Here is a 26,820-nt window from a genome sequence, read left to right as displayed (position 1 = left end):
CCTGTGGATCAGTTAGGCTCTTGTAGTTGAGGTCACATTCCAGTGGTTGCCACGGGGGGCTCCTAGAATAGCCTGGCTGGCTTCAATTAGATGTAGTGACACAGATACTGGGGAGACAGATTGCAGGATATGTTGGAGTAAAACTCCCCCTATGAGACTTCCTGGGAGGATCTGTTGGTGTGGAATTTCACCCAGGGTGCCCTGACTATAGAGAGTGGTTGTGTGTATTGTGTCAGGGCAGCACTTGGAGTGTAGGACACGTTTGACTCCACTTCTGATACTGTGGGTTTCACATAAGCCTCCTGTTCCTTCCCTTGCACAGGACTGTTCCCCGTTGTGCTAGACTTGAAGGGTTTCTAGTTTTGTCTTGGTTTGGTTTGGTTTTTGGATTTTCAATACAGGGTTTCTGTGTGTAGCCCTAGCTGTCCTGGAACTGGCTTTGTATACCTCGAACTCACAGAGATCTTCCTACCTCTGCCTCTTGAGCTGGGATTAAAGGTGTGCACCACCATTGCCTGACTGAGAAGTTTCTAAATGTATATAAAGGGCTCAGTGCAGCTCTGATACCTGGTGGATATGGTGTAAGTGGTAGCACTCTGAAATTTCTCTACCTGAGTCCTGCTGCAGTCCAGACAGTTCTGGGACCTTTGTTTCCTCCTAATGAAACAAGGTGACATCACCTCACACATAAAGGTATCAGCAGTAAGTGAAAATGTTCTTACAGAGGAGCTTTGTGAGTTACAGGTTCCTCCTAAAATGTCAGGATTATGCCCAGTCTGTGTTCTGCTCACCAGATTTTAGTGGGGAACCTAGTGTGTACCAGTGGTAGTGAGCCCTGAGGGCCAAACTAAGAACAGGGAACAGAACGGGCCATGTTGTAGCTGGGGAGAGCATGCCCATGTAGATGAAACACATTGTGATGAGCTGTATGGAGTTATGTGCTATGGAGTGAAGAAAACCCGGATGTGTTTGCACACAGTTGTGAAAGGGGGTAAGCAGAAAGCCATTCCAGGCAGCTGATGGACCTGTGTGAAGGCCCAGTGCAGGAGCATGCTGCTCCATGAGAGCAGCCAGAATGCCCCTGTGCCTGGGAAGGTGAACAAGAGAAGCTCGGAGAATACCTGGGTCCGGCCAGAAGGATAGCTCAGGTTGTAGGAGGCCATTGAGTGGACTTTGTGTGCAGTGGTAGGCTATGATAGATGTTGAAAAGAAAAGTAACTTAAACAAAACAAACCCTTATTTTAATGTATTTATTTGTGTGTGTGTGTGAGAGAGAGAGAGAGAGTTTGCTTTCACATGCAGGCACATATGTGTTTATGTGCTTGAGAGTGTGGAAGCTGTAGGTTGTTATTGAGTACCTGTCTTTATTACTCTGCATTTTTTTTTTTTGAGACACGGTCTCTCACTGAATGAGATCTCAATGGATCTCAATGATTCAGCAAGACTAGCTGCCCAGTGATCTCTGGAGTGCCTGTCTTGGCTTCTCCAGCACTAGGAGTGCAGGCACATGTAGCCGTACCCAGCTTGCTATACGAGTGCTGGGCATCTGGGCTCAAGTCCTCCTGCTTGTGCAGTAAGCACTTAACTGGCTGAGCCATCTAGGTCCTTAACCACTATGGGTGGCTTTAGACTCATGAGAGTCCTTTGTTGAGAAGGGATTATCAGAGGGCAAAGGGCTGAAGCCACAAATTCCATTAAGAGGGAACTGCAGAGCTGTCAGCATGGCTCGCTCAGCAGTACAGGTGCCTGCTGGCAAGGCTGAAAGCCTGTGTTAGTTCCTCAGGACCCAGATGTACATGGGGAGCCAATTCTCACAAGTTATTGCCTCATTTCCAAACACACAGTGTAATAAGAGACATTTAAAGAGCGGAACACGGCTGCCTTGGTGGAGATCTTTGAAGCTCTTCCTAGAGCTATAGATTTCCAAGAAGTGGCTGCATTCTGGATGTGGGATAGAGTGGAAGGAAGAGAAGTCAAAGGGTTTGGTTTTGTTACCGGGAGAATGGAGTTGCTTTGTGCTGAGATAGGAAAACAGGACGAGGAGAAGGGGGTGGTTTTGAGCACAAGTTTGAGGCACATGTTGGGCATCTGTGTGACCTAGTGAGTAGTTCTGGGGAGAAACTTAGTTAAGAGAAATGAACATGGGAGTCACTACTGATTTACATCATGAGATAGGGCAAGAACTCACATGACCTGGTGTAGATGAAAAGAGATGGGGTCTGTGAACTGGAAATTGAGAAATTTGGAGAAACCCTAGGAGACAGGAGCAGCTGGGAAGGAGGAAGACAGGCCAGAGAGTGTGGGGTTTGCAGACGTAACAATGATGGTCTCATGCAAGAGATCACAGGGTATCAGATGCTGCAAATAGAGGTGAGGACTTGGGTGGTCCTTTAGGGGCTCTGGTAAGAGTAGCAAGTCTTCCTGGGAAATGAAAGTATGTGTTGGAGAAGAGCCGGAGGCTGTTGGAGAATGAGTTAGGATGCCTCCTTCAATAGCGGACAGACCAGCACTGCAGGCACCCTTATTCCATGCCACCCCAGGATGAGGATTCTGAGAAAATGATTTGCCTGAGTTTCTACTCAGCTTCAGGGAAAGAGATCAGAATGTTCTTCGCAGGGTACCAGCATTGGGCTATCTTTCCTTTCACAATTTAGCCTTCTTGAACTTGCAAGGGATACTTGGACATAGGAACTCCAGACTGAGGTTTCTTTCCTGCTCAGTAAAAGGTGGTCTTTTGCCTAACGTTAGGACAGAATCTGGTCCCCTGCAAGGCTCTAGGGAAATGGTAGTCCAGGTGACCCTCAACGTTGCAGGTAGTTGCTCGTCAGGGTTGGACAAGTGACTTGCTCTGCAGACTTCCTGTGCACAGGGTAAAAGCTCCTCGTAAGCAAAAGTGACTGTGTTTTTCCTTCCTTGGCCCTGTCTAGCGTCTGAGAGAAGAGATGGAAGAAATCACCCAGCAGCAGCTGGTGCATGACAAGTACTGCAAAGACCTGATGGGCTTCGGGACAAAGCCCCGGCACATCACCCCCTTCACCAGTTTCCAGGCTGTGCAGCCCCAGCAGTCGAATGCCTTGGTGGGACTGCTGGGGTACAGCTCTCACCAAGGCCTCATGGGATTCGGGACTTCTCCCAGCCCTACCAAATCCACTTTGGTGGAAAGCCGCTGTTGCAGGGACTTGATGGAAGAAAAATTTGATCAGGTAAATGGCAAAAGGCCTTTTCTTTCTTTCCCACACCCCACACCTCCCTCTCCTCTGCCAACCCTGTATCCTTCCTCTCCCAGGTGTGCCAGTGGGTGTTGAAATGCAGAAGCAGCAAGAACTCACTGATCCAAATGACAATCCTTAATCTGTTGCCACGCTTGGCTGCGTTCCGACCCTCTGCCTTCACAGGTGAGGCTCCAAAGACATTCCCTCTTAAGGGTGATCAAACAGGTCTGCCTCCCTCGAAGCAGTGCTGACATGAGTGAGGGCTAGTCTCTGATCGCTTTGCCCATCCAATTTCTTTGTTTTCTGTGAAGAGACCTGGTAGCAATCCAAATGGTGGTACACACAAATGGTGGTACACACAAGTGATGGTACACACAAATAGTGGTACACACAAATGGTGGTACACACAAATGGTGGTACACATATGTAACCCTAGCTCCTGGAGGCAGAGGCAGAAGAATAAGGAGTTCAGAACCATCCTTGGCCACGTAGTGAGTTTGAGCCCAGCCTGGACTACATAATACACTGTCTCAGGAAAAAAAAATAATAGTGTGTAGCAAAGGGTCAGTTCTAGGCCAAGTCATCAGGTTAAGCACACATAACTTCTTGTGCTGGGTGTGGGGCTCATACCTATATCACAAGCCTTCGGAGGCTGAGATGGGGCCCACCTAAAGTTTAAGGCCAGCCTGGGCCTCAGAGTGAGATCTACAGAAAGGCACTTAGGTCCATACTGTCAACAATGCCTGTCTGGGCAGAGTGGGTTTAGGAACCTGAGTTTTCCCCATGGTAACCATCGAGCATCCTCTCCACCTGCATGGAAGACGTGTCGGTGGTTTAGAGCAGTCTCCACAGGTGATAGGCAGTGCTGCACAGAAGACACGTGTGTAAGTTAGAGCAGTCTCCACAGGTGATGGGCAGCACATTTCCACGTGCCGTGCTGCCGTGCTGTCCTCAGTGGTCACTGAGTTGCAGTCAGTCAAGTCTTACCCAGCTCAGATGCAGGCCTTCCCATGAGGCCTTCCCAGCTGTTCCTGTCCACCACAGTCCTCAGTTGTCGGGAGCTTTGGTGATGGAGTTGGTGTGGATCCTGCATCCGTCTGTAGCTGAAGTTTGGGGTAGGTTGTTGACCTTTGTGGGTCTCCACTTCCTGACTAGTGAAACATAAAATAACAGTCCCTGCCTCCCAGAATGAAGAGCATGAATGCTTAAAAGCACTTTCGGTAGTACCTGGCGTAGAGTAAGCCCCAGTAAATGGAAACTGTTAGGAGATTATTATTGCCTGCTGGAGCTACTTGAGATTCATTTTGGAAATGAGGAGGTACACATGATAATACTCTAGTTGCCTATTTGTATTTAATGTCCCTCCCTTGCCTCCTACTTGGTGAGAGTGAGCCCTTGTCTCGAGGATCTCTGTACTTCTCTGTGGCATGCTGCCTGTGTTGAGTAGTGTTCAGAACTAAGTAAGATCTAGTGGTGTAAAGGAAAGGTCAGCCTGACCCTCAGCATTGCTGTTCCCGTCATGGACTCTCCCGTGCCATCCAGGCCAGATAAAACCAGTGGGGGTTGGGGTGTCTGGATGGAGAGTTGTTGAGCAGGCTAGGCCTGACAAGTACAGTGTGTTGGATAAGGACCAAACCGTCACATAAACTTGCTGAACCAAGGAGAAATTATAGGATGGAAATCACCCATTATTTTTGAAATTTTCCTTTCTGCCTTCCTGGCACCAGCAGCTCTTCTCTTTCCTAATGACCAGACACACCCCTGGTCAGCAGAGCTTTAAATGGTCTTGGGTTGAAAGTCTGTGTTCAAAAGAAACTTAACAACTAAGCCAAATTTGATCAAAGTCTGATGTGCTGTAGAAACAGTTACCATGGTGTGTCCAGGGGACTGCCTAGCGACAGGATACAAAGACAAAGGCCCTGTGTGTGTCCTTTGGATGTAGGGTCGCTGTTTTGTTAAACATCACATTAAAATGCGCCAGTGAAATTCAGACTGGAGAGCCACCATCATTGCACACTCCCAGGCCGCCTGTTACTAAAACTCATAGTGTGGAAGTCACTGCCTAAGCCTCCCAATGGTGGGAGCTCTGGGAAGAGCAAAAAATACCCTGAAAATAAAATTTAAAAGAGCAAAATACAAGCTGGGCATAATAACACAAATAAGTCAGAACATTACCCTACAGGCCTGTGACTTGCCACTGTGCCTAAGGCTCACTATTAGTGGCAGAGGAGAAGCCAAATCGAGAATCAGAAAATCCCTTTGTTCTAAAGAAAAACATTCCAGCACCAAGCACCCAGGAACACCTGCTCTTGCGCGCTACTGATCTAAATAAACATAGTGAAGATGCAGGTGCTTTCCAGATCCGTTCTTAAGTCTCACTCTGATGTATCTACAGGAAAAATCTCCTGGTAATAGCTGAGAGATTTTCAGGCCTACACTGAATGGAATGGCCCATTAATTGTAAACAATATTTAATATTACTTTCAATGTCATTATACTGTCAGCTAATTGAGATTAATCGCTTTGATTCTTTGTTTTGTTTTTAGTTTCTTGAGACAAGGTTTCTCTGTATAACTGCCCTGGCTGTCCTGGAACTCACTCTATAGACTAGGCTGGCCTTGAACTCACAGAGATCTGCCTGCTTCTGTCTCCCGAGAGCTGGGATTAAAGATGTGCACCACCACCGCCTGGTGTATCTTTGTTTTTTTAAACAAGACTTAATGTTTTAGTCTATTTACTTTGGATTTTGGTATTTAAAAAAAAATTACGTATCTGGCTATTTTGCCTGCATGTGTGTTTGCACTACATGATTGCCTAGTGCCTATGGAGGCCAAAAGAGGGTGTTGGATCCTCTAGAACTGTGAGTAACAGATGGTTGTGAACCATGGTGTAGATGCTGGGAATTGAAGTCAGGTGTTTACAGCCCTTAGCTTTTTTTTGAGACAGGGCTTCACCTTGTAACTCTGACTGGCCTAGAACTTTATATAGACCAGGCTGGCCTTGAACTCATAGAGATCCACCAAGCTCTGCTTCTCAAGAGCAGTTTTTGAACAGAAGTGTGTACTCTTTCCCCAGAGTAATACTAATGGGACATCTAGAATGACGACTCAGCAGAAATGGTGCTTGCCACTGACCCTTATGACCACTAACCCTGATGGTCACTCACCCTGATGGTCACTGACTCTGATGGCCACTGGTGGCCCACATGGTGCAAGGAAGGAACCCATTCCATGAGTTGTTCTCTGGCTTTCAAATGCACATTGACAAACACCTCAGCTCACCCAACACATACGAATATAATTACAAAAGAATTGGACTAAGGGAGATAGAGTACTCTTCTGAAGACGCCCTCCTTGCTTTTATTATTTAAGGGAAAAGCAAAAGACATTCCTTATTCCCAAAGACAGGTGAGGAGTGATTGCCAAACGTGAGATGTCTTCAAAGGATCAGCCTTTAAATTCTTAGCATCTCCCTATTGGGTCGTTGTAATTTAAATTTGAGTGCTGTCTAGGGTCTCTGACCTTGGTCGTGTGCTGTCTTCTCTGCACTAGATACTCAGTACCTCCAGGATACCATGAACCATGTCCTTAGCTGTGTCAAAAAGGAGAAGGAACGGACTGCAGCATTCCAGGCCCTGGGTCTGCTTTCTGTGGCCGTGAGGTCCGAGTTTAAGGTCTACTTGCCCCGTGTACTGGACATTATCCGAGCAGCGCTGCCTCCGAAGGACTTTGCCCACAAGTAAGCCCCTCTCTTAGGGTGTCACCGTGCTCTCTGTTCAGGTGGAGTAAGCTAACCCATCCCTTGCAGTTTAAGCACCCCGAGGTATGGCAGGCGAGCGGCAGTCCTTTCACTGGAGCTCAGGTTCTTCAGGTGCAGTGACCGCCTGAGTATTTAGAAAGGGGGCACCCTGAGAACATGTTGGATGTCCAGGATGGTATTCTCTGGCGTTGTGGAGGAATCCCTGACTAGAACTGAAGAGCTCAGATGATCAGCTCTTCCCTTAGTGCTAAAGTGTAACAAGTCATTCCACCACAGAATAGATGAGCAAGACCCTTGGCGTCTTGCCAGATGGAGAGGCCAGGCTGATCTGGGAGGTCAGTGTCAATGGCATTGAGCCTTTATGTTTGTTTCTCTGTGTGTTTGTCAGCAAGGGTTGCTCTGGTATTCACAGGCTCCCCGTCCTGAAACCCAGCATTCTCATCATAGGGAGACATGTCTTCCCATGGGATACCGATACACTACCCTCTGGTTCCCAATGTGCATACCTCTCAGTCAGCTTCCCAACTAAGTCAGCCTCATATTAAGTACTGTGCATCTTCCTGAATTCAGAGAAAGAGCCCTTTTGTGAGACACAGCACTGCCATCTGCTGGAGCAGTGTTTTAAATACATACCCACAGCGACTGATGCACTGGCTCCAGTAGAGTTTTTCAGTAATCTCCACACGCTCTTGTAGCCAGCACTGGCTAAATAACTTGCCCTTCTGTCCCCAATGTGACTTTGAGGTGGGACATTATGAACGTCTTTATGTCTAAAGTGCCAATCTATTTCTCTCCAGGAGGCAGAAAACTGTGCAGGTGGATGCCACAGTATTCACGTGCATCAGCATGCTGGCGCGAGCCATGGGGCCAGGCATCCAGCAGGACATCAAGGAGCTGCTGGAGCCCATGTTAGCAGTGGGCCTGAGGTGTGTGCCAGAGGCCAGTGGCCACCCAGCCTCAGTAATGGGTCTGGCTTAGGAGAAACAGGCAGGTTAGTTGGGTATTAAATTTGGTAGGCAGGCTGGTTGAGGCTACACACACAGCTTGGTTAGGAATCTGAGCTTCATTGCTCGCTCCTGTGTGATCTTGACTCAGCTGCTTCTCTCTTCTTGTCTGAAAACAACTTTTGCCGGGCAGTGGTGGCACACGCCTTTATCTCAGCACTCGGGAGGCAGAGGCAGGCAGATCTCTGTGAGTTTGAGGTCAGCCTGGTCTACAGGAGCTAGTTCCAGGACAGGCACCAAAGCAACACAAACCCTGTCTCAAAAAAAAAAAAAAAAAAAAAAAAAAAAAAAAAAAAAACCAACCCTTCGTACTGTAGGCTGGTTGGGATGGTTGTTGAGATTAAGTGAAAGAGTTCAGGAAACAGCCACTAACACAAGGCTATAGGGAGTACTAGGTAAGTGTGTGTGACTGCGGTTGGTGTTACCAGAGAGACTTGCTAGCTTCTCAAAACATCCTCCCTTTCCCTGTGAAATAAGGAGAATGGTCTCTGTCTGCTTCTTGGTCATTGACTGAGACTCAGTCTCTGGTGGCTGAATTACATTGTACAAGGTCTTTGGTGAAAACCAGAAATAGGTAGATTATTCTGAAATCTGAGACAAGGCCAAGGTTGTGCAGCACTTCTGAGACAAAATAGTGACAGGGCCCATACCTCCTGCCCAGAGCAGACTATGGCATGCCCTAGCCTTGTAGTGGCAGTCTACTCCATGCCCTGGCCATGTCGTGACTACTTTCTTCCTCCGCAGCCCTGCGCTTACTGCTGTGCTCTACGACCTGAGCCGGCAGATTCCGCAGCTGAAGAAAGATATCCAGGATGGGCTCCTGAAGATGCTGTCCCTGGTCCTTATGCACAAACCCCTCCGACACCCAGGCATGCCCAAGGGCCTGGCCCACCAACTGGCCTCCCCTGGCCTTACCACCCTCCCTGAGGCCAGCGATGTGGCCAGCATTACTCTTGCCCTTCGAACCCTGGGAAGCTTTGAGTTCGAAGGTAAGAAATTACAGTGGCTCTTGCTGAAGTGTTGAGGGATGCTGTGGCCCTGGGAAAGGGATGAGGGTGTCTAGATTCTCGAGTCTTTAGAGTCATCACAACAGGGTACCAGGTACATAGCGGCCCTTCCTTCCCAGGCTCTACCTGTTTAATTCCTGCCCTGTGCTTGATCTCATGATGTGTTTGGGGCAGATGGTGTTCAGAAAAAGCATGCATAAAATTTAACACATGAGAGGTGGAAAAGTAAGGATGGCTCTCTGCTCCTCCTCACTGACCTGCAGCCACGAGGGGACTTACTGCTTTAAAGTGCATAGCAGGGGTTGCTGACTATTTCCATTCTTGTGCTGCTGTGATGTTCTATGCAGTTGAATCTGCAGTTGTGTCCCAAAGCAGCAGTATTTATTCTTCTTTCCTTTTCCTTCGCACCCAGGCCACTCTCTGACCCAGTTTGTCCGCCACTGTGCGGATCACTTCCTGAACAGTGAACACAAGGAGATCCGCATGGAAGCTGCCCGCACCTGCTCACGCCTGCTCACGCCCTCCATCCACCTCATCAGCGGCCATGCGCATGTGGTTAGCCAGACTGCGGTGCAAGTGGTGGCAGATGTGCTCAGCAAGCTGCTTGTGGTTGGGATAACAGACCCTGGTAAATCTTAGGATGGAGCAGTCCTGGGAGACCCTGGAGCTCGAGGCGCTTGCATGGCCTCTAGAGAGCTACATCAGTCATTTCATGTTTAGTCATTTCTTTGCTTAGGCAGTAGGCCTGGCTCCTCTGGCCTCTTGGTGTAAGACAATCTATTTTTTTTTTTAATTTAATTTCTCTTTCTTCCTATGAACAAATTAGAAGGGAGGGGCAGAAGGTTAGAGAAGAAGGTGTTTTGGAGTTTACTCAGTAGGGCAGCAGTTCTCAGCCTGCAGGTCACGACCCCTTTGGGGGTTGAATAATCCTTTCACAGAGGTCACCTAAGACTGTAAACAGACATTTACATTATTATTCATAACAGCAAAGTTGCAGTTATGAAGTAGCAATGGAAATAATTTTATGGTCGGCGGTCACCACAACATGAGGAACTGAATTAAAGGGTCGCAGCATGAGGAAGGTTGAGAACCCCTGGGCTAGGGGATAGCAGTGGAGGGGGAAACTGGGAAGGGACTGGAGGGTGGGACCCTGAAGAGCTGTTCAAAGACTTGTTTGCTCTTGCAGACCCTGATATCCGCTATTGTGTCTTGGCATCCCTGGATGAACGCTTTGATGCCCACCTGGCCCAGGCTGAAAACTTACAGGCCCTGTTTGTAGCTCTGAATGACCAGGTCTTTGAGATCCGAGAGCTGGCCATCTGCACTGTGGGCCGACTCAGTAGCATGAACCCAGCCTTCGTCATGCCTTTCCTGCGCAAGATGCTTATCCAGGTAATGGCGTGACAGACAGCAAGGAAAGGACCTCCACAGTGAGCTGACAAGAAAGTGCTGAGGACAGGGACCAGGAAGAAAGGTGAACATACTTGGCCAAGTCACATTTGGCACCTAGAGTCCATGTTCCCAGCTCTGGTTACAGTTCAAGTGTGAGCCACCTGTCAGCACGACATCTACCCTCTCAGGCAGCTGGCTCATCCGTCTCTGGCAAGTCCCCAGTGAGCCAGCATCCTGGCTTTGACTGTATCTGCTGCAGGGTCTCAGTCTTCCTGCTCTTTCCGTCTTCTGCGCTGCTCTTCCGCTAACGGTCGCGAAGCACAGAGACTGCCAGTCTTACCATGTGGGCATGATTCCACACAGTCCTGTGGTCATTGCGCTTGGTCAGGGATCCCGGGCTCTCCTTAAGTGATGTGTGCTGTCCTGGTCCTCTAGAGAGATGCAGGTGGCCTTTCTGCTGCAACCTGGGTCCTGTGAACAGTGCCTGTTCTGATCCTTCCTGCCTTGGTATGTCCTCCCGTGTCTTTTGAAATAGACACATCGCATAACACGTGAGGAGCTTACATACAGAATGTCAGTATTTGCAGCTCACCTAGGAAAGTGTCATTTGTTTGCCATACTTAAACATGGCTGCAGTGAGATCATCGGTTGACAAGTTGGACAACTGTACTTTGTTGGTCCTTCTGTTTTCAACCTGATGACTTCCTGCTGTAGCTGCTGGCCCATGTTAGAGAGTGCCTGTTGCTTCAGATCTTAAGCCACCTAAGGCTCTGGGAAGGAAGCAGCCATTACTGAGCCTGCCAGGTCAGGCATGGGAATCTCTCCGAATGAGAACATGGGTTTGTTTATTCAGTCAGGACTTAATGTACACCTGCTCTGTCCTATATAATGCCATGTACTGGCGGTGTGTTGGTGAACAAGCCAGATACAGCTCTTGTCCTTAGAAAGCTCATACCCGGCCAATAGGCCAGCTTGTTTCCTGGTGTTGGAGAATGTGAAATTTCATCAGATGAATTGACCCTGTGCTGAACTTAACCTTGAAACTTAAAAAATAAACATGTAAAATTAAAAAAATAAAAATAGTATTTAGACAATATAGGGGGATTAAAACCAGGGCCTTGTATGTGTTAGGAAAATGCTATCACTAAACTATACCCCTAGTCTTTAAATTTCAAAATATAGAAAAGTAGTTTTGATGCAGACTTTTCCAAATTGAACAGTGTATCCGCATGTATTGGTGAGTACCTTGGCCTTTCCCTGAGGTCTGGTCCCTGGGAGCTGGTAGATGTCACAGTGGTGCAGATGGCTCTGACTCCAGCCTAGTTTGCACTGCACCTGCTAGTTGTTCTGCTCTCTGGGGCGCAGTCCCTGCAGCCATCCCGCATCCCACCAGTCCTTTCACTGCCATCTCCTGTGACTGGAGAAATGAGTCACCCAGTCAGCAACCAAGACACAATGTCTTCATTCCCTGCAGACCGTCTGCTGGACCCCTGACTAATGGCCTTTGTGGTGTTCACTTCAAGGCTGCTTACGTTTTCTTCCCTTTGCTGTACTCAGAAGTCTGTCCATATTGCCAGTGCCTACTTGACTTTTAGCTTAACACTGCTATGCTGGTGTTTCAGGGGTGTGAGAATACGCCTGGCAGCTCTGTTCGGTGATGCCTCAAGATGGGATCCCTGGCCCTTCCTTTAGCTTCATGTGCCTGGGTCCCCTGTGGAGGTCTAGCGCTCCTCTCTGTCACAGCTACTCTACGTCGCCTTTGATTCCTTTGTCATTGTGTGTAGATCCTCTTGTTAATGTTGCGTCTGGACAGAGGATTTTCCCCAGGAGCCCTCTCTTCAGTCCCTTGTCTGGAAAACCGTAACCACAGCTCTGGCGGGTGCCGCTCCTCTAGTACTCAGCACTTTGTACTGCCGTGGTTGGAGAAGGGACAGCCAGGGCCATGCATCCTGGTAGCTCACAGATCCCCGTGTTTGCCGAGTGTCCGATAGAGACATGATCCACTGTGAAAGTCTGGTTCTTTCCCTAGTTCGTGACAGATTTCCCTTTACACAGTCCTCTCTGCTTTTCTTCCACCATGGTCTGTTACCTTTCTTCCTGCAGATTCTGACAGAGCTGGAGCACAGTGGCATTGGGAGAATCAAGGAGCAGAGTGCCCGCATGCTGGGGCACCTGGTCTCCAACGCCCCCCGACTCATCCGCCCCTATATGGAGCCTATTCTGAAGGTAAAGCACAGCAGATGGCCAGACTGGCATCTGTCTTAGCTCTGTGTTTAGGAGATGGGGTGCTTCAGCACTCCTGCACTGAACCAAGTAGACCATCTCTTGGGTCCTCTACACATAGCGCCTTGAGTTAAAGACTGCCAAGAATCTCACCAGTTGCAGGAAAGAGTTTTCTTTTGTGCGTAGGCTCATCTTCACCTGGGCTTGGACAGGAGAGGCAGGTAAATAGCGTGTGCACTTTCCTCAGATGAAGTAAAATGAGCTTGAAAGCATGAACCCAGGCCCAGTGGTGGTTAGTCCCAGCACTCGGGAGGCAGAGGCAGGCGGATCTCTGTGAGTTCGAGACCAGCCTGGTCTACAAGAGCTAGTTTCAGGCTCCAAAACTACAGAGAAACCCTGTCTCGAAAAACAAACAAACAGAAAAAAGAAAGCAGGAACCCAGCTTCAGATGTGACTTTGGTATTCACGCGAGGATTTTATGTCCAACTCCTCCACAGCTGGAGGGATGATAGGCAGGCAGAGCTGAAAGGACGTGTGAGAAACATCTTCAAATTGTGCTGTTCCTGGAGCATCCGCTGGGCTTGTGTTGGTTTGGAAGAAATGGAACGCCACAGTTCCAAGACTTCTGAGTTCCCATAGCCTAGAAGTAACTTATGTAGAGGGTCTTGGAGAGTTTGTGTTTTGTTTGTTTGTTTTCTGGTGTTAGGGATTGAACCTAGAGCTTTCTATGGACTTGGGAAGTGTGCTACCCTCTAGGGACAAGATAGCTCCCAGTCCACACTCATTTTCTTGTACCTTCTTCTATAGGCTTTAATTTTGAAACTGAAAGATCCAGACCCTGACCCAAACCCGGGAGTGATCAATAACGTATTGGCCACCATTGGAGAACTGGCTCAGGTGAGGAACGGCTTCTCTTCCCATAGGTGGAAGGAAACTCGTTAGCCCTGGGGGAAGTCAAAGTATTTCTCTCTTTGTTTTTGTTTTTGTTTGTTTGTTCTTATTCTCGTTTAGAGACAGGGTCTTACCCTATTGCCCAGGCTGGTCTCAAACTCAGTGTTCCTCCTGCCTCAACTTCTAGAGTTTCGGAGTTATAGATGTGAGCCACCACACCCTTCCCAAAATAGCATCTTAATGCCATAATCTCTCATTCTGCCTGCCACTGTCTTTTCACTCTGCAGGTTAGTGGTCTAGAAATGAGGAAGTGGGTGGACGAGCTCTTTATCATCATCATGGACATGCTCCAGGACTCCTCTCTGCTGGCCAAAAGGCAGGTGAGTACCGCTGTTGGCTGAGTGAGCAGATAGACCCCTGGGACCCGGGACCAGTTTCTCTCTCTGTTCACCACAGTGTGCCCAGTCATGTACAGAGCTTGACAGACAATAAGCGCTTGACATTTTTTTTTTTTTTTTTTGAATGTGGAAAGAGAAAAGACTCTCAGAACAGGCTCTCCTCCTGGCCAGTCACCGGCAGTTGGTGTTTGGGAGGAGCATCACCATTCCTCTATATGGAGGAAAATGCTGTCTGTGCAGCCCCAGCTGCTGGAGGGAGGAAGCAAGCTTGGACACTGCCTGTGGAGGCCCTTAGCTTCCCTCTCTCTCCCCAGCCACTGAAGGTTGTGAGAGGAGTTGTCTAAAATGAAGAATAGTATTAATTTCTTTCTGTAGTTCCTGGTAGTCATTTAGGATATAAAAGAACCACATTTCCTCTGAGAAAGATGGGAAAATACTGTACAGTTTTTTGTTTGTTTTTTGAGACAGTGTCTCCCTCTGTAGTCAAGGCTGGCCGGGAGCTCAGTGTGTAGGTAAAACTGGCTTGGACTAGAGGTAGTCCTCTTCCTTGGCGTCTCTAGTACCGAGAGTACAGATGTGAGCCGTGACACCCACCTCTACTTTTTACCTTTTAGTTCTGTGATTGTAGGTTTATGCTTAATCAGCTATTTTTATATCCTGACTCTATGATTCTGTTCATGGGTGGTGAATTAATGGAGTCTTCGGATTGTCTCTGCAATTCCATTACACTCTTAATACAAGGAGTGTACCTGTGCTTACCCTTCTTGTCCTGGTTCAATAAACAGGTGGCCCTGTGGACCCTGGGACAGTTGGTAGCTAGCACCGGCTATGTGGTGGAGCCCTACAGGAAATACCCTACTCTGCTTGAGGTGCTGCTGAATTTCTTGAAGACTGAGCAGAACCAGGGCACACGGAGAGAGGTAAATGGCACGGGCCCCTGGTCTGCAAAGATTTGACTAGGACAGTGGAGAGAGGAAGTGATGGCAGTGGTGTGCCCACACTGGGCTGGGCTTCCATTCTGTCTCTGCTCTCTTGTTGGAGACAGTTGTTTGGATGTGAAGTGTGGCGTATGGGCTAGGAGAGATGCACCATGAACTCTGTTGTCATCAGATGTTGGGGCGAGTATTTATCTTTTTTTCTTTCCTACCCAGGCTATCCGAGTGTTAGGGCTCCTTGGGGCTCTGGATCCCTACAAGCACAAAGTGAACATTGGCATGATTGATCAATCCCGGGACGCTTCTGCTGTCAGCCTGTCAGAATCCAAGTCGAGTCAGGATTCCTGTAAGTCGGAAACCAAGAGACTTACCAAGTCTGGGCTCACAAAACCTCCCTGGCCATAATAGAAAGAGTGTTGGGTCAGATAATTGAAATGATAGCTACTGAATCTCATGGCAACCTCTGAATGATAAACCTCTAGTCCCCGAATCCAGCAGGGGTGCTATACCCAGCACAGCTGCAAGTCCTCACCTCTGCCCAGTCTTGTCGAGAGCTAGCAGGCTAAGTCTACACTACCCGACACCAGTGAGGGGGCTAGGAATCGCCTGGCCCCTGTTCTCCTGGCACTCTTTGTTAGTGCCTCTTTGTTGCTGTGTTTCACTCCCTGGCACTCATGGTTGTTTTCGTCTGTTTCTTTGGAGGGAATCAGTACATAGTAAAAACAGTAGCCCTGATAAGGCCTGGGTCCTTTACTTGCTCCCAGTCTGACACTAGAGACTTGATGCCTTTTGACAAGAAGCCTGGGGGTTTGGGAAAGAAGATGGAATATGAGTTTCTAGTCTTAGTCCACCGTACACTGGGGCAAGCCTGTTTATGACAGTGAAGCTAAACAGTGGTTTCCCCGCTGTTCTAGCAGAATGTGAATTTCCCCAGATCTCTGTAGGTGTGATCATTTTGTTTTTAACCCCTCCTCCCTTCTGGGTTAAGGTGCACTTTGTTATTACACTTCGGACCAGGCCAGGTGCTCATTTTCCTCAGCAGCGCCTGCTGTCCAATCTCTCACTGCCCCACGTCTTATGTCCTCATTGCATGGCTCTGTCCCAGGACAGAGTCCTCGCTGCTCAGGGTTTGGCCTGCTGACTGCCTGCATTCCCTGCGGGACCAGCCAGCTGTGGAACAGATGTTTGCCTAATTTAATTCCCTTTATTTTCATTCAGAGGGGTAATTATTTTTATTGATGGTTTCAGCTATGAAGTTGTGAACTGTAATGCTGAGAAAGCTATGTTAAACCTAGCAATTTAAAGAAAACCCATCATGTACTGTTTCAGGCTTTGGTGGTTTGGGTAATAGAAAAGCCAGAATGGGTTTTGCTCCTGACGGGGAGAGCCTATTCATCGGCTCCTAATGGCCCTGTGCTCCCTATTCACAGCGGTGTCAGAAGGCAGCAGAAAGACTATCTGCATGCTAATGTCTCTGACAGGGCTTTGTTTGCTGTTAACCGTGTTTGACCTCACACAGAGCCCTGTCACCTTGTTCTAGCTGACTACAGCACCAGTGAAATGCTGGTCAACATGGGCAACCTGCCCCTGGATGAGTTCTACCCAGCCGTGTCCATGGTGGCCTTGATGCGGATCTTCCGAGACCAGTCCCTCTCTCACCACCACACCATGGTGGTTCAGGCCATCACCTTCATCTTCAAGTCCCTGGGGCTCAAGTGTGTGCAGTTCCTGCCCCAAGTCATGCCCACGTTCCTTAATGTCATCCGGGTCTGTGATGGGGCCATCCGGGAAGTAAGTACATAAACCTTCCCTGCTCACCTCTGCTCTGCACCCCAGCATGCAACTCTGTCTGTGCCTCAGCTTCCTGAAGCTACCCTGCTTGCTGCTGAGAGCGGTTCCTCTCCTCTCTTAGCTTCTGACATCTGCGTGGATAGCTGACTCAACCCGTTTTCTGCTTCATGCCCACAGGATAGCTAGAAGGTGAACAGCCTAGTGGGGAGGGACAGCCTTGTTCTCAGGAGTGTAGTTCAGTTGTGGAATGGAGTGCAGTACTGATTTCTTCTTGCTTCTTCACGACTGGATTTAAATCTCATTGGGGTTTTTGTTGTTGTTGTTGTTGTTTGTTTTTAGGATTTATTTTTATTAATTTTAATTGTGGGTAGATGTGTTTGTCTGTGTAGGGGTATGTATGTGTGTTCAGGGAGGCCAGAGGCGTTGGCTACCCTGGAATTGGACTTATAGGCTGTCGTGAGCCTGATAGGGAGGCTTGGGTTCTCTGGTGAAGATGTGTTCGATGAAGTCACTGAACCGTTTCTCCAGCCCCAACACTGGTTTTTGGTAGAACTCAGTCTCTCTGACCTGCTAGGCAGAGACTCTGACTCTCTGGCTCTGTTTCTCACCCCTTTTCAACTTTTTATTCTGAATCAGGATCTCAGTAAATTCTCTTGGCTGACTTTGAGCCTGAGCCCAGATCAGCCTTAAATTTGGAATCCTCGTTCTTCAACCTCCCTAGTAGTGGAGATTACTACCAGGCTCCGTGAAAATGAGGCAGGACCACACATTCCAGTGACAGTTCTACATCCAAGAAGTCGTGGAATTCCTGGGTCTGGCGGTGTCAGTCTGTCCCATTATCATTGGTCCCAAACTGGAGCACGTGACCAGTGTCTGGCAGATCTCTCTATTGTAAGGTTTCCCTCCTTGGCTTTGTACTGATAGTAATCTGTGACATCACTCTTGGGACTGTGACTGTGCTGTTCCTCAGCTGCCTTTCACCCAGTGGCTTTAGCATTCCTCGGTAACCTTTGATCAGGTGCTGAGCCCGTGGCTGCGTCATGACTTTGTAGTTCTCTGGTTCCTTTTCCTAGCCAAACTTTTTCTGTGACTGTCCCTTCCCTCTCTTCTCTTTTGGCTTTTTATTTTCTCTCAACTCTAGAATATGAAGAGTGGTTCCATGACATCTGTCCACGTGCATGATGTGTGTCCCAGCAACAAACCTCCCTCTGGGGGTTCAAGGGAGCTTGCTGTTCCTGCTGGTCCTAGAATGTACCCTGTGGTGTGCAGGTGTGCAGTTCATTTTCTTTCCCTCTGTGACCATTAACAATTTGACAGACATTTACAGGTGGGAAGCATCTCTTTCTAAACTGCTTCCTGACTTTGTGTTTGAAGTATGGAAAAGCTTTTAAAAAACAAAACAAGATACCTTTTGTGACAGAATCTCTGTCTATGATGCCCAAGCTAGTCTCAGATTTCTGGACTCAAGGGATCTTCTCACCCACCCAAGTCACTGCGCCTGTTGTGAGCCACACGCCTGGCTTGGTGCACTCTTGTGCATTGTTCCTACAGTTGCCAGCTTCGTTAAATCCTTGTTAGCTCTGTTAGCTACAACGCTCCCAGATTTTCATTCTAGATAATTACATACTGAAAAGGAAGGGAGTTTGAATATTGTTCATTTGGAATTGTAAATCTTTTTTACTTTTTTTTTTCCTGATTGCTGGGTCTCCCTTGCAGTGCTGTTTCAGTGGAAGGAGCGTGCAGGTCGTGAGTCTGGTTCTGATTTTCACGCTGACTTTAGCTGCTGTTACACTTTCACTATTGCTATGACTTTTTAAACGTTCCTTTATAGTCTTAAATTATTAGAAGACTTGTTTTTTTTAATTATGGATTGATACTTAATTTACCAAATACCTTTCTCTTGTTTTAATAATCATCTCTTTTAATCCCCTTCTATGTCTCAGTATGTTTCATTATGTTGAAATAAATTCTAATGTTAAATATATCCACATAGCCTTCTGTTAAAACTACTCTGGTTATAGCAGATTTTTTTTAACTGATATTTATTGAGCTCTACATTTTTCTCTGCTCCCCTCCCTGCCTCTCCCCTGCCTGCTTCAACACTCCCCCAAGGTCCCCATGCTCCCAATTTACTCAGGAGATCTTGTCTATTTCTACTTTTTACTTCCCATGTAGATTAGATCTATGTAAGTCTTTCTTAGTGTCCTCATTGTTGTCTAAGTTCTCTGGGATTGTGGTTTGTAGGCTGGCTTTCTTTGCTTTATGTTTAAAAACCACCTATGAGTGAATACATGTGATAATTGTCTTTCTGTGTCTGGGATACCTTACTCAAAATAATGTTTTCTAGCTCCACCCATTTTCCTGCAAAATTCAAGATGTCATTATTTATTTTTTTGCTGTGTAGTACTCCCTTGTGTAAATGTACCACATTTTCTTTATCCATTCTTCAGTCGAAGGGCATTTAGGTTGTTTCCAGGTTCTGGCTATGACAAACAAAGCTGCTATGAACATAGTTGAGCACATGTCCTTGTGGCACAATTGGGCATCCTTTGGATATATACCCAAAAGTGGTATTATTGGATCTTGAGGAAGGTTGTTTCCTAATTTTCTGAGAAATCGCCACACTGACATCCAAAGGGGTTGTACCAGCTTGCGTTCCCACCGGCAGTGAAGAAGTATTCCCTTTTCCCCACAACCTCTCCAGCATAAGTTGTCATCAGTATTTTTGATCTTGGCCATTCTTACAGGTGTTAAGATGGAATCTCAGAGTTGTTTTGATTTGCATTTCTCTGATGACTAAGGATGTTGAACATTTCCTTAGGTGTCTTTCGGCCATTTTAGATTCCTCTGTTTAGAGTTCTCTGTTTAGGTCTGTACTCAATTTTTTTATTGGATTATGTGTTCTTTTGGTGTCCAATTTCTTGAGTTCTTTGTATATTTTGGAGATCAGACTTCTGTCTGATGTGGGGTTGGCGAAGATTTTTTTCCCATTCTGTAGGCTGTTGTTTTGTCTTGTTGACTGTGTCCTTTGCTTTAAAGAAGCTTTTCAGTTTCAGGAGTTCCCATTTATTAATTGTTTCTCTCAGTGTCTGTGCTGCTGGGTTATATTTAGGGAGTGGTTCCCTGTGTATGGCAGATTTTTAAGCTATTGATACTGTATCTGATAGTAAATTTGGAGTTTTTGCATGAACTCGAATTGATTTGCAGTCTTTGGAAACTACAGACTCAAATGTTTACTTAGCTTTCTTCTTGTCAGGAGTTCTGAGAACTGTTTTCTTACCTTTTTCCGGGACATGATGATGCTATCGTGGAGGTATTTCCACTGTTGGCTTACGTTTCCATTTGCTTTTGGTTTTGTTTTTTTGTTTTTTTTTTTTTTTTTTCTTTTTTTTTTTTTTTTTTTTTTTTGGTGGGGGTTTGTTTTTGTTTTTGAAGACAGGGAGGGTTTTTCTGTTGTGTAGCCTGTCTTAGAACTTGCCTTGTAGATCAGCCTGGCCTCAAACTCACAGAGATCTGCCTGTGTCTGCCTCCTGAGTGCTGGGATTAAAGGCATGCGCCACCACTGCCAAGCTCGCTCTTTGTTTAATACAAGGCATCTTGTAGTCCAGTCTGGCCATGAACTTGCTATGCAGCTTTGATCTTACTTTCCCCTACTTCTACCTCCTGAGTAATGGGATTACAGATATGTGCCACCGTCTCAGTTTATGCTGTGCTGGAGATGGAGCCCAAGACTCTGTACAAACTAGACAAGTATCCTAGCAGCTGAGCTCCATTGGCAAACCTGTGTCTAGCTTATTTTACTCAACCTAATACCTCTGGGATCATCTCTATTGTAATATATATCAGTAGTTTGCTACCTCCTTGCTGGAAAACAATGAAGTCTCATTAGTGCTCAAAAATAAGTCCTTTCTGTGCTTTAACATTATGGTTTATTCTTTCACCCTTGAGTTGTTTAGAAGTGGGTATTTTATTTGCAAACTTACAAGGTTTTAAATTTCTCTTTTTTGTATTGATTTCTAAGTTAATTGCATTGGGTTTGTCGTTCTTTCACATGTGGTGAAATTGCCTGGTGGTTTAGTTGCTTCATTGATTTTCACAGATTTCCTATATGCTGGTACTTGTTGCTGTTATTCACAGGATTTTACATACGCCATTGTACTGTGCTCAGATGGTGTGTGTGTTATGTGTACATGTTTGTATATGTGTTACATGTGTGGAGGGTGCGTGGTAATGTGTTTGCACTCATGTGGAGGCCAGAGGTTGCTGTCAGGTGTCTTCTTTCACTCTCCATGGTACACATGGAAGTAGGATCTCTACCTTGGGTGCAGAGCCTGCTGATGTAGCAGGCGTAGCTCTCTAGCTTGTGGGATCTCCTCTCTGCCTCCCAAGCACCGGATGCAGGTGGGCACCACACTGGCTGCACATTCATGAATGTTCTTCTAAAATCCGGTCCTTGTGCAAGCACTTTTGCCCACTGAGCCATATCCCCAGTCCTGCATTCTTGTTAAGTTTTTGTTTGCTAATCTGTCAAATAGGGACACAGCAGAGATCAAATTTCCTTTATAGTGTGTGTTATTGGTGTTGCATTGCTCTCTGGGATGTCTCTTTCTATTCATCCTAGAGAGGGTAACAACAGACAGTGAAAAGATTCTCTCCAAGTCCAGGTTGGTAAAGCAGTGCATTAGCAGGGTTACTTGGAAAAACAATGGGTGACTTAGGTAGCTATGCCTCCAAAGACCCCACCCCAGCATGGGGTCTCCACACACCTTGAAAGTGGCACAATAGGCAGAATCTCTCTTCTCAGGCTCTCTGAGCTTCTTGAGTCTTGTGAGGTCTTGTGCATTTCAGGGCTCTCCCTCTGGGGTTCTCCCTTGGGGGAGGGGGGGTTCAGCCCACAGGAAATGTCTGCAGCAATTCATTTTTCATAGTTTTATCAGCTCTCATAGTTCTTCATGTTCATAATTTTCTCTATTATTCTTTTCTTTGTTTGCTTTTTGAGACCAGGTTTCTCTGTAGCTTTGAAGCCTGTCCCGGAACTCCTTTGTAGACCAGGCTGACCTTGAACTCTCAGAGATTCACCTATGTCTGCCTCCTGAGTGCTGGGATTAAAGGCGTACACCACCACCACCTGACTAATTTTTTTTATTTTTAATTAGGTGCATATGTGTGAGTGTATGTGTGCGGTTATGCCTTACATGAGTGAGGGCAGGTACCCAAGGAAATCATAAGAAAGCCTTGGGTTCCTTGGAGCTGGAATTACAGGTGAGCCACATATTACTCTGAACATGGGTTCTCTCTGACTGCAGTATCTGTTCTCAACCACCGAGCCATCTCTCTAGCCCATCTTTTAAAAATTTTTAAGATTATATTTTAAGTACATGCAAATATGTTATATCTTCCGAGTAAACTGAATCTTCTTCATTATGCAGCGACCCTAAAGGATATTGACTATTACCCTAAAATTGATTCACCTAGTAATGTAGCTACCCCAACTCCTGCGATGTGTGTGTCTTTTTCTGTCCTTTGATTCTCACTTGCCTTCTGACTAGGGTTTTGCCCAGTCCCTTGGGGTTATTAGGTTAACTTCCTAGGCTAACTTTAAAATCTGGGGTGTTTGGTTGTTGTTTTGGTTGGGGTAGGATGGCCCCTGGCTCTCCATCTCCTGCCTCGGGTCTCCAAAGCACTGGGAATGCAGTAAAATCCGCCCTTAAAGCGATGCATCTGGTCCACTGCTGGCGTCATGGCTCTGTTTGACTTGGGGTTATTTCTGCCCTTTATGCTTTCTTGTCCTGTATAGGTATGCTTACTTAACTTTTTTTATTGACTGTACTTTTGTTTTTTAAATTAACTTTTCCATTATAATATTGGTTACTGTTTGTTTGCTTGCTTGCTTGTTTTTCGAGACAGGGATTCTCTATGTAGCCCTGGCTGTTCTGAAATGTACTCTATAAACCAGGCTGACCTCGAAATCAGAGATCTGCCTGCCTCTGTCTCCCAAGTGCTGGGATTAGAAACATCTGCTGCCATTCTTGCTTTTGTTTTGTATTTCTACTTTGGTTTCTGTAAGCATCTTAAACGAACTGACACTTTCAGTATGATGATACCCTTTTCTCTACGTCCTTGATTGGCCCAGTTCACTGCTCTTTATCTCTCTGGGTCTTTTGTGGTCATGCGTCATCTCCATTTAGACACTCCTGAAGCAGAACTGGAACATCTGCTCTGAAGGAGCAGAGAGGAGCAGGTGTGCTTCTGCGTCAGCCAGGTGACCCAGGACAACTTGAAGTTAATGTCTGGCTAAGTTCCTAGGCCAGCCAGGTAGTTAGCCCATTTGGGAGTAGGCCTGAGATGGTCAGCTCTTCCAGGAGAGTGTTTTCTACCTAGACCTCATGTTAAAATTGACAATTTCTTTCTCTCTCTGCTTTTGCCAATAAAAAGAGCTTTTGTTCTTGTAAGATGTTTCCCATTAAAGTTTTGGGTTTATGCAAAACAATTGGATTCTGATTTTTTTTTTAATGCATTAATTTCCAGCTTTTCACCGTGGGAGGATTCAGAGATTTATTTAGTCTGCCATGTGTTTCAGGAACAAAGTCACGCATATGCATACACGCACACACTACTGTATTTGCAGGAGCACAGGTGTGCATGCCCCACAGCATATGTGTGGAGATCAGAGGACAATATTCAGGGATTGGCTCTCTCCTTCCACCATAGGATTAAATTCAAGTCGTCGGGTGTGGCAGCAAGTCCCTTTACCCTCTGAGTTGTCTCACTGGCCCTAGATTTTATATTCTTTTATACTAATGTTCAAGGGTTTTGTTATTTTTTATTTTTAATTATGTGTGTGTCTGTGTCATGTGTCTTGTCTGTCTATGTGTGTCTGTGTGGGTATGTGTACATGAATGCAGGTGCCTTCAGAGTTCAGAAGAGAATGTTGGATGCCCTGGAACTGGAGTTGCAGGCAACCGTGAGCTGGCCAGAGACCATACTGGAAACCAAACTTGGGTCCTCTTTTAGAGCGGTTCCTGCTCTTAACCACTGAGCCAGCCTAGTGTGCAGGGTTAGGAAATAAAAAGCCTGTGAAGGTTCTGCGGGAATCTTTCTGGAATAAACACTCTGATACCAGTGAGCATGGAAGAGGGGAGATGTCATCAGTGGACCCAAGCCAGGACAGCTCCTGAAAGGCTTCTATCTCAGGTCCACTTTGTAGTCTTATTTTATACTCTAAAACCCCAGGGTAGGGGCAGGTAAGCAAACAAAAGTCTACAGAGCTTACTTGGCAGTCAGCAGTTGTTAAGGGCAGCCACCAATTGCTTCAGCTGTTTCTCCAGGTCATTCTTTTCCAGGTAGCAAGTGAACTCATACTTGGCAAATAAGCAATATGAGCAGTGCTATAAGTAAATCACTAAATAAATCAATAACTAATAACTGTCCTTTCTCCTTTATTCTCCTTTGAAAGAATCTAAGGGAGAAGAAAAGGGACTGGGTCCCCGAGTCTTTGCTTGTGTATAAAGCACTTGTACGCCTTGCACGCCATGCTTTTAGCTTTTGCATGGCTACTCCTTAAACATCAGCTCTCAAGCTTCCCTCCCTAGGTATGACCAGGAGCCAGGAGGCTCATTCCCTCTTTCTGTCTAGTGCTTTCCCTGACCCCTGACTTCCCAGTATCCTGCTTTGCCTCTGGCTTAGGTTTTTCCATCTTCTTTCAGGTTCTTATAACAAATTTAGCTGACGTGCCTTTTTATCTAGACTTTCCTACCCCTTGACCTGTTTCATAAAAGTGCCACCAGTGATCCTGTGAGGGACATGCTAAGATAGGTGGGCTGGCTCTGCTGAGTCCCCCTGCGCCATGTGGTGCTGGGGTTTGACCACTTGAGCAACCATGTGGTTACTTGTTAGGGAGCTAATGCGGGCTGCCGATGAGCCTGATTCTGCGTGTTTTGTCCTCACTTCTGCAGGTGATGCGCCCCAATATCCTCCTTGTTTGTTGTGGTAGGGTCTTGCTAAGTAGTGCAGAGGACCCTGGAGCTCACTGTGTAGCCCAGGCTGGCCTGCACCTGTTGATCTGCCTGCCTCAGCCACCTGGGCACTGTGAGCACAGGCCTGCTGTTCTCACTGTTCAAAGCAACACTCTTCCTCGTCCCGGCTGAGCCAAGCTTCCAGATGAAGAATAAAATGCGTGTTTCTCTGGCCTTGTTCCTGGAGAGGAATAGATAAAGAGAGCTGGGAAGTCCCAAAAGTCACAGGGGCTCCCTTACCCATGCCCTTTTTAGTCCCTGGTGGCAGTTCTTCTGTCAGTTTTAAGATGCCACCTACTGGGTTTGGTGGCTCACACCTGTGTTCCCAATATGTCAATCTAAGGCACGAGGCCCGCCTGGACTACAAAATAAACCCTGTCTCAAAACTCAGAAAAAACAGCAACCAAAAATAATAATTAAAAACTATACTGCCCTAAATAGAATCCCCTTACTCCTTATCCAGTCCCTCTCCAAGTTTGCTGCCCATTTTGGCTCACAATTTCTTTGCGATATCTTAAGACCTTATTGTGAGCTAGATATGGTAATGGCATGCCCGAAATCCAGCACTTGAAAGGTAGAGGCAGGAGGACCAGGGGTCAGGGGGTCACCTTAGCTATAGCAAGGTCAAGTCCTATCTGACTACATTAGAGACTGTTTCAAAAAAAAAAGTTACCGATTTATTACTAATAAATTGATTATAACATCCATAATGAGTTTATTTTATATTTATTTATTTATTTATTGAGAAAAGGTCTCACTATGTAGCTCTGGCTAGACTACAATTCACTATGTAAATCAGTCTGGCCTTGAATTCCAAAACCCACCTACCTCAAAGTCTCCTGACTGCTGAGATTACATGTGTTTACCACCATGCCTATACTTTGGAAAGTAATTAGTAGCAAATTAAGGCCAAGTTACACTTGTAGTTGGCTAACAATTTCATGCCGGGTGTGTTATTGTTGTTTGTTTATTTGTTTTTATTTTGTGACAGGGTCTCTCTGTCTAGTACTGGCTGTCCTGGAGTTTCCTATGTCAACCAGGCTGACTTCCAACTCTCAGATATCCTCCTGTCTCTGCCTCCCAAGTACTAGGATTAAAGGTATGTGCCACCATGTCTGGCCTCATGCCCATTTTTTAAGGTCTTTAGTGACTTAAAATCCTGATGTCACGTCACGCACGGCAGTATTCAGCCCCCTGCTCAGGTGCTTCCCATGTATGGCCTGGGGTAGCACCTGGGACAGTCCGCAGCTAAAGCAGTGCTGTGTGCAGTTTCCCACCACAGAGAAAGGGTCAGGGTGTGACACGGCCCTGTAAACCAGCCAGTCAGGCACTGAGCTCCTGCCGTCCAGTAACTGGCTGTCCTAGTGTGTGCGATCCCCTCCCCGCTGAACATTTTAAGTCTACTCGGAGCGTATTTTCAGTAGCTGGGATGCTGTGGAAGCCAACCCCGCAGTTCTCATCTCTGGGTAAGCCTGTGAGTTCTGCGTCCTTCTGGTACCAACTTGTTGAACTCTTTCTTGTCTGTTCCAGTTTCTGTTCCAGCAGCTGGGAATGCTGGTGTCCTTCGTGAAAAGCCACATCCGCCCATACATGGATGAAATAGTCACCCTCATGAGAGTGAGTAGAAGTTCCTGCTCTCTGTAAGGGAGGCCCAGAATGTGTTTAAATAGCATGGCTCTTTCCTTCGCAGGGTGGGCATGGCAGAGCTGTTCCACAGTGACTGTCGGTTGCTTTGATTCTGAGGAGCAGGGTAGACGGGGACTGATGCTGCAGGCTCCCAGCTCCCAAGTACAAGATTATGAGATGAAGTCAGAAGAGAAACCCTGAAATAGTTGTTCTGCCCGAGACATTCTTGAGTTATTTGCCCAACCCACAGCAAAGCAGCTTTTCTTCAGTATTGAGGCTGTGCTTTCTGATTCCCACAAAAGCCCCCACTCCTTACTACCCATAAACCCCACAGCTCTAGAGCATTGGGAATCGGCTTCTCCTAGGCCTCCAAAGTATTATTGGTCGGGCACTGAGTAACAAGGTGATACTTTGCCCTGCCGCCGCCAAAGACATAAAAGTCGTCTACTTCAGTGGCACTGAGGAAGGGCTCAGGGCCTAGCATTTCATAGCATGCATTAAGCAAGTGCTAGAAGATTCTCCGATAATAGGAACACTATTTTCTACTGTCCTGTGTAATTTAAAATG

General features: G+C 46.7%; 1 protein-coding gene across 2 annotated transcripts in view; it reads left to right on the top strand.

Moving 5' to 3' along the window:
• Window positions 1-26,820, top strand: part of Mtor (mechanistic target of rapamycin kinase) — a 115,758-nt gene that overhangs the window by 7,206 nt on the left and 81,732 nt on the right. For both annotated transcript variants that reach the window (XM_048461655.2, XM_085690292.2), the window contains exons 7-20: window positions 2,928-3,203; window positions 3,287-3,395; window positions 6,764-6,950; window positions 7,769-7,897; window positions 8,720-8,964; window positions 9,395-9,610; window positions 10,169-10,374; window positions 12,478-12,600; window positions 13,405-13,494; window positions 13,776-13,868; window positions 14,672-14,806; window positions 15,038-15,167; window positions 16,362-16,612; window positions 26,158-26,244. In XM_048461655.2, coding sequence (XP_048317612.1) covers window positions 2,928-3,203; window positions 3,287-3,395; window positions 6,764-6,950; window positions 7,769-7,897; window positions 8,720-8,964; window positions 9,395-9,610; window positions 10,169-10,374; window positions 12,478-12,600; window positions 13,405-13,494; window positions 13,776-13,868; window positions 14,672-14,806; window positions 15,038-15,167; window positions 16,362-16,612; window positions 26,158-26,244 — 2,277 coding nt within the window. The remainder of the gene's footprint in view (window positions 1-2,927; window positions 3,204-3,286; window positions 3,396-6,763; window positions 6,951-7,768; window positions 7,898-8,719; window positions 8,965-9,394; window positions 9,611-10,168; window positions 10,375-12,477; window positions 12,601-13,404; window positions 13,495-13,775; window positions 13,869-14,671; window positions 14,807-15,037; window positions 15,168-16,361; window positions 16,613-26,157; window positions 26,245-26,820) is intronic.

This window comes from Myodes glareolus, chromosome 6 (assembly GCF_982192425.1).
Source record: "Myodes glareolus chromosome 6, mMyoGla1.1, whole genome shotgun sequence".
In the NCBI taxonomy this organism is placed as follows: domain Eukaryota; kingdom Metazoa; phylum Chordata; class Mammalia; order Rodentia; family Cricetidae; genus Myodes; species Myodes glareolus.
Note: the sequence above shows the minus strand (reverse complement) of the source record. Positions and strands in the feature narration are given on the sequence as shown.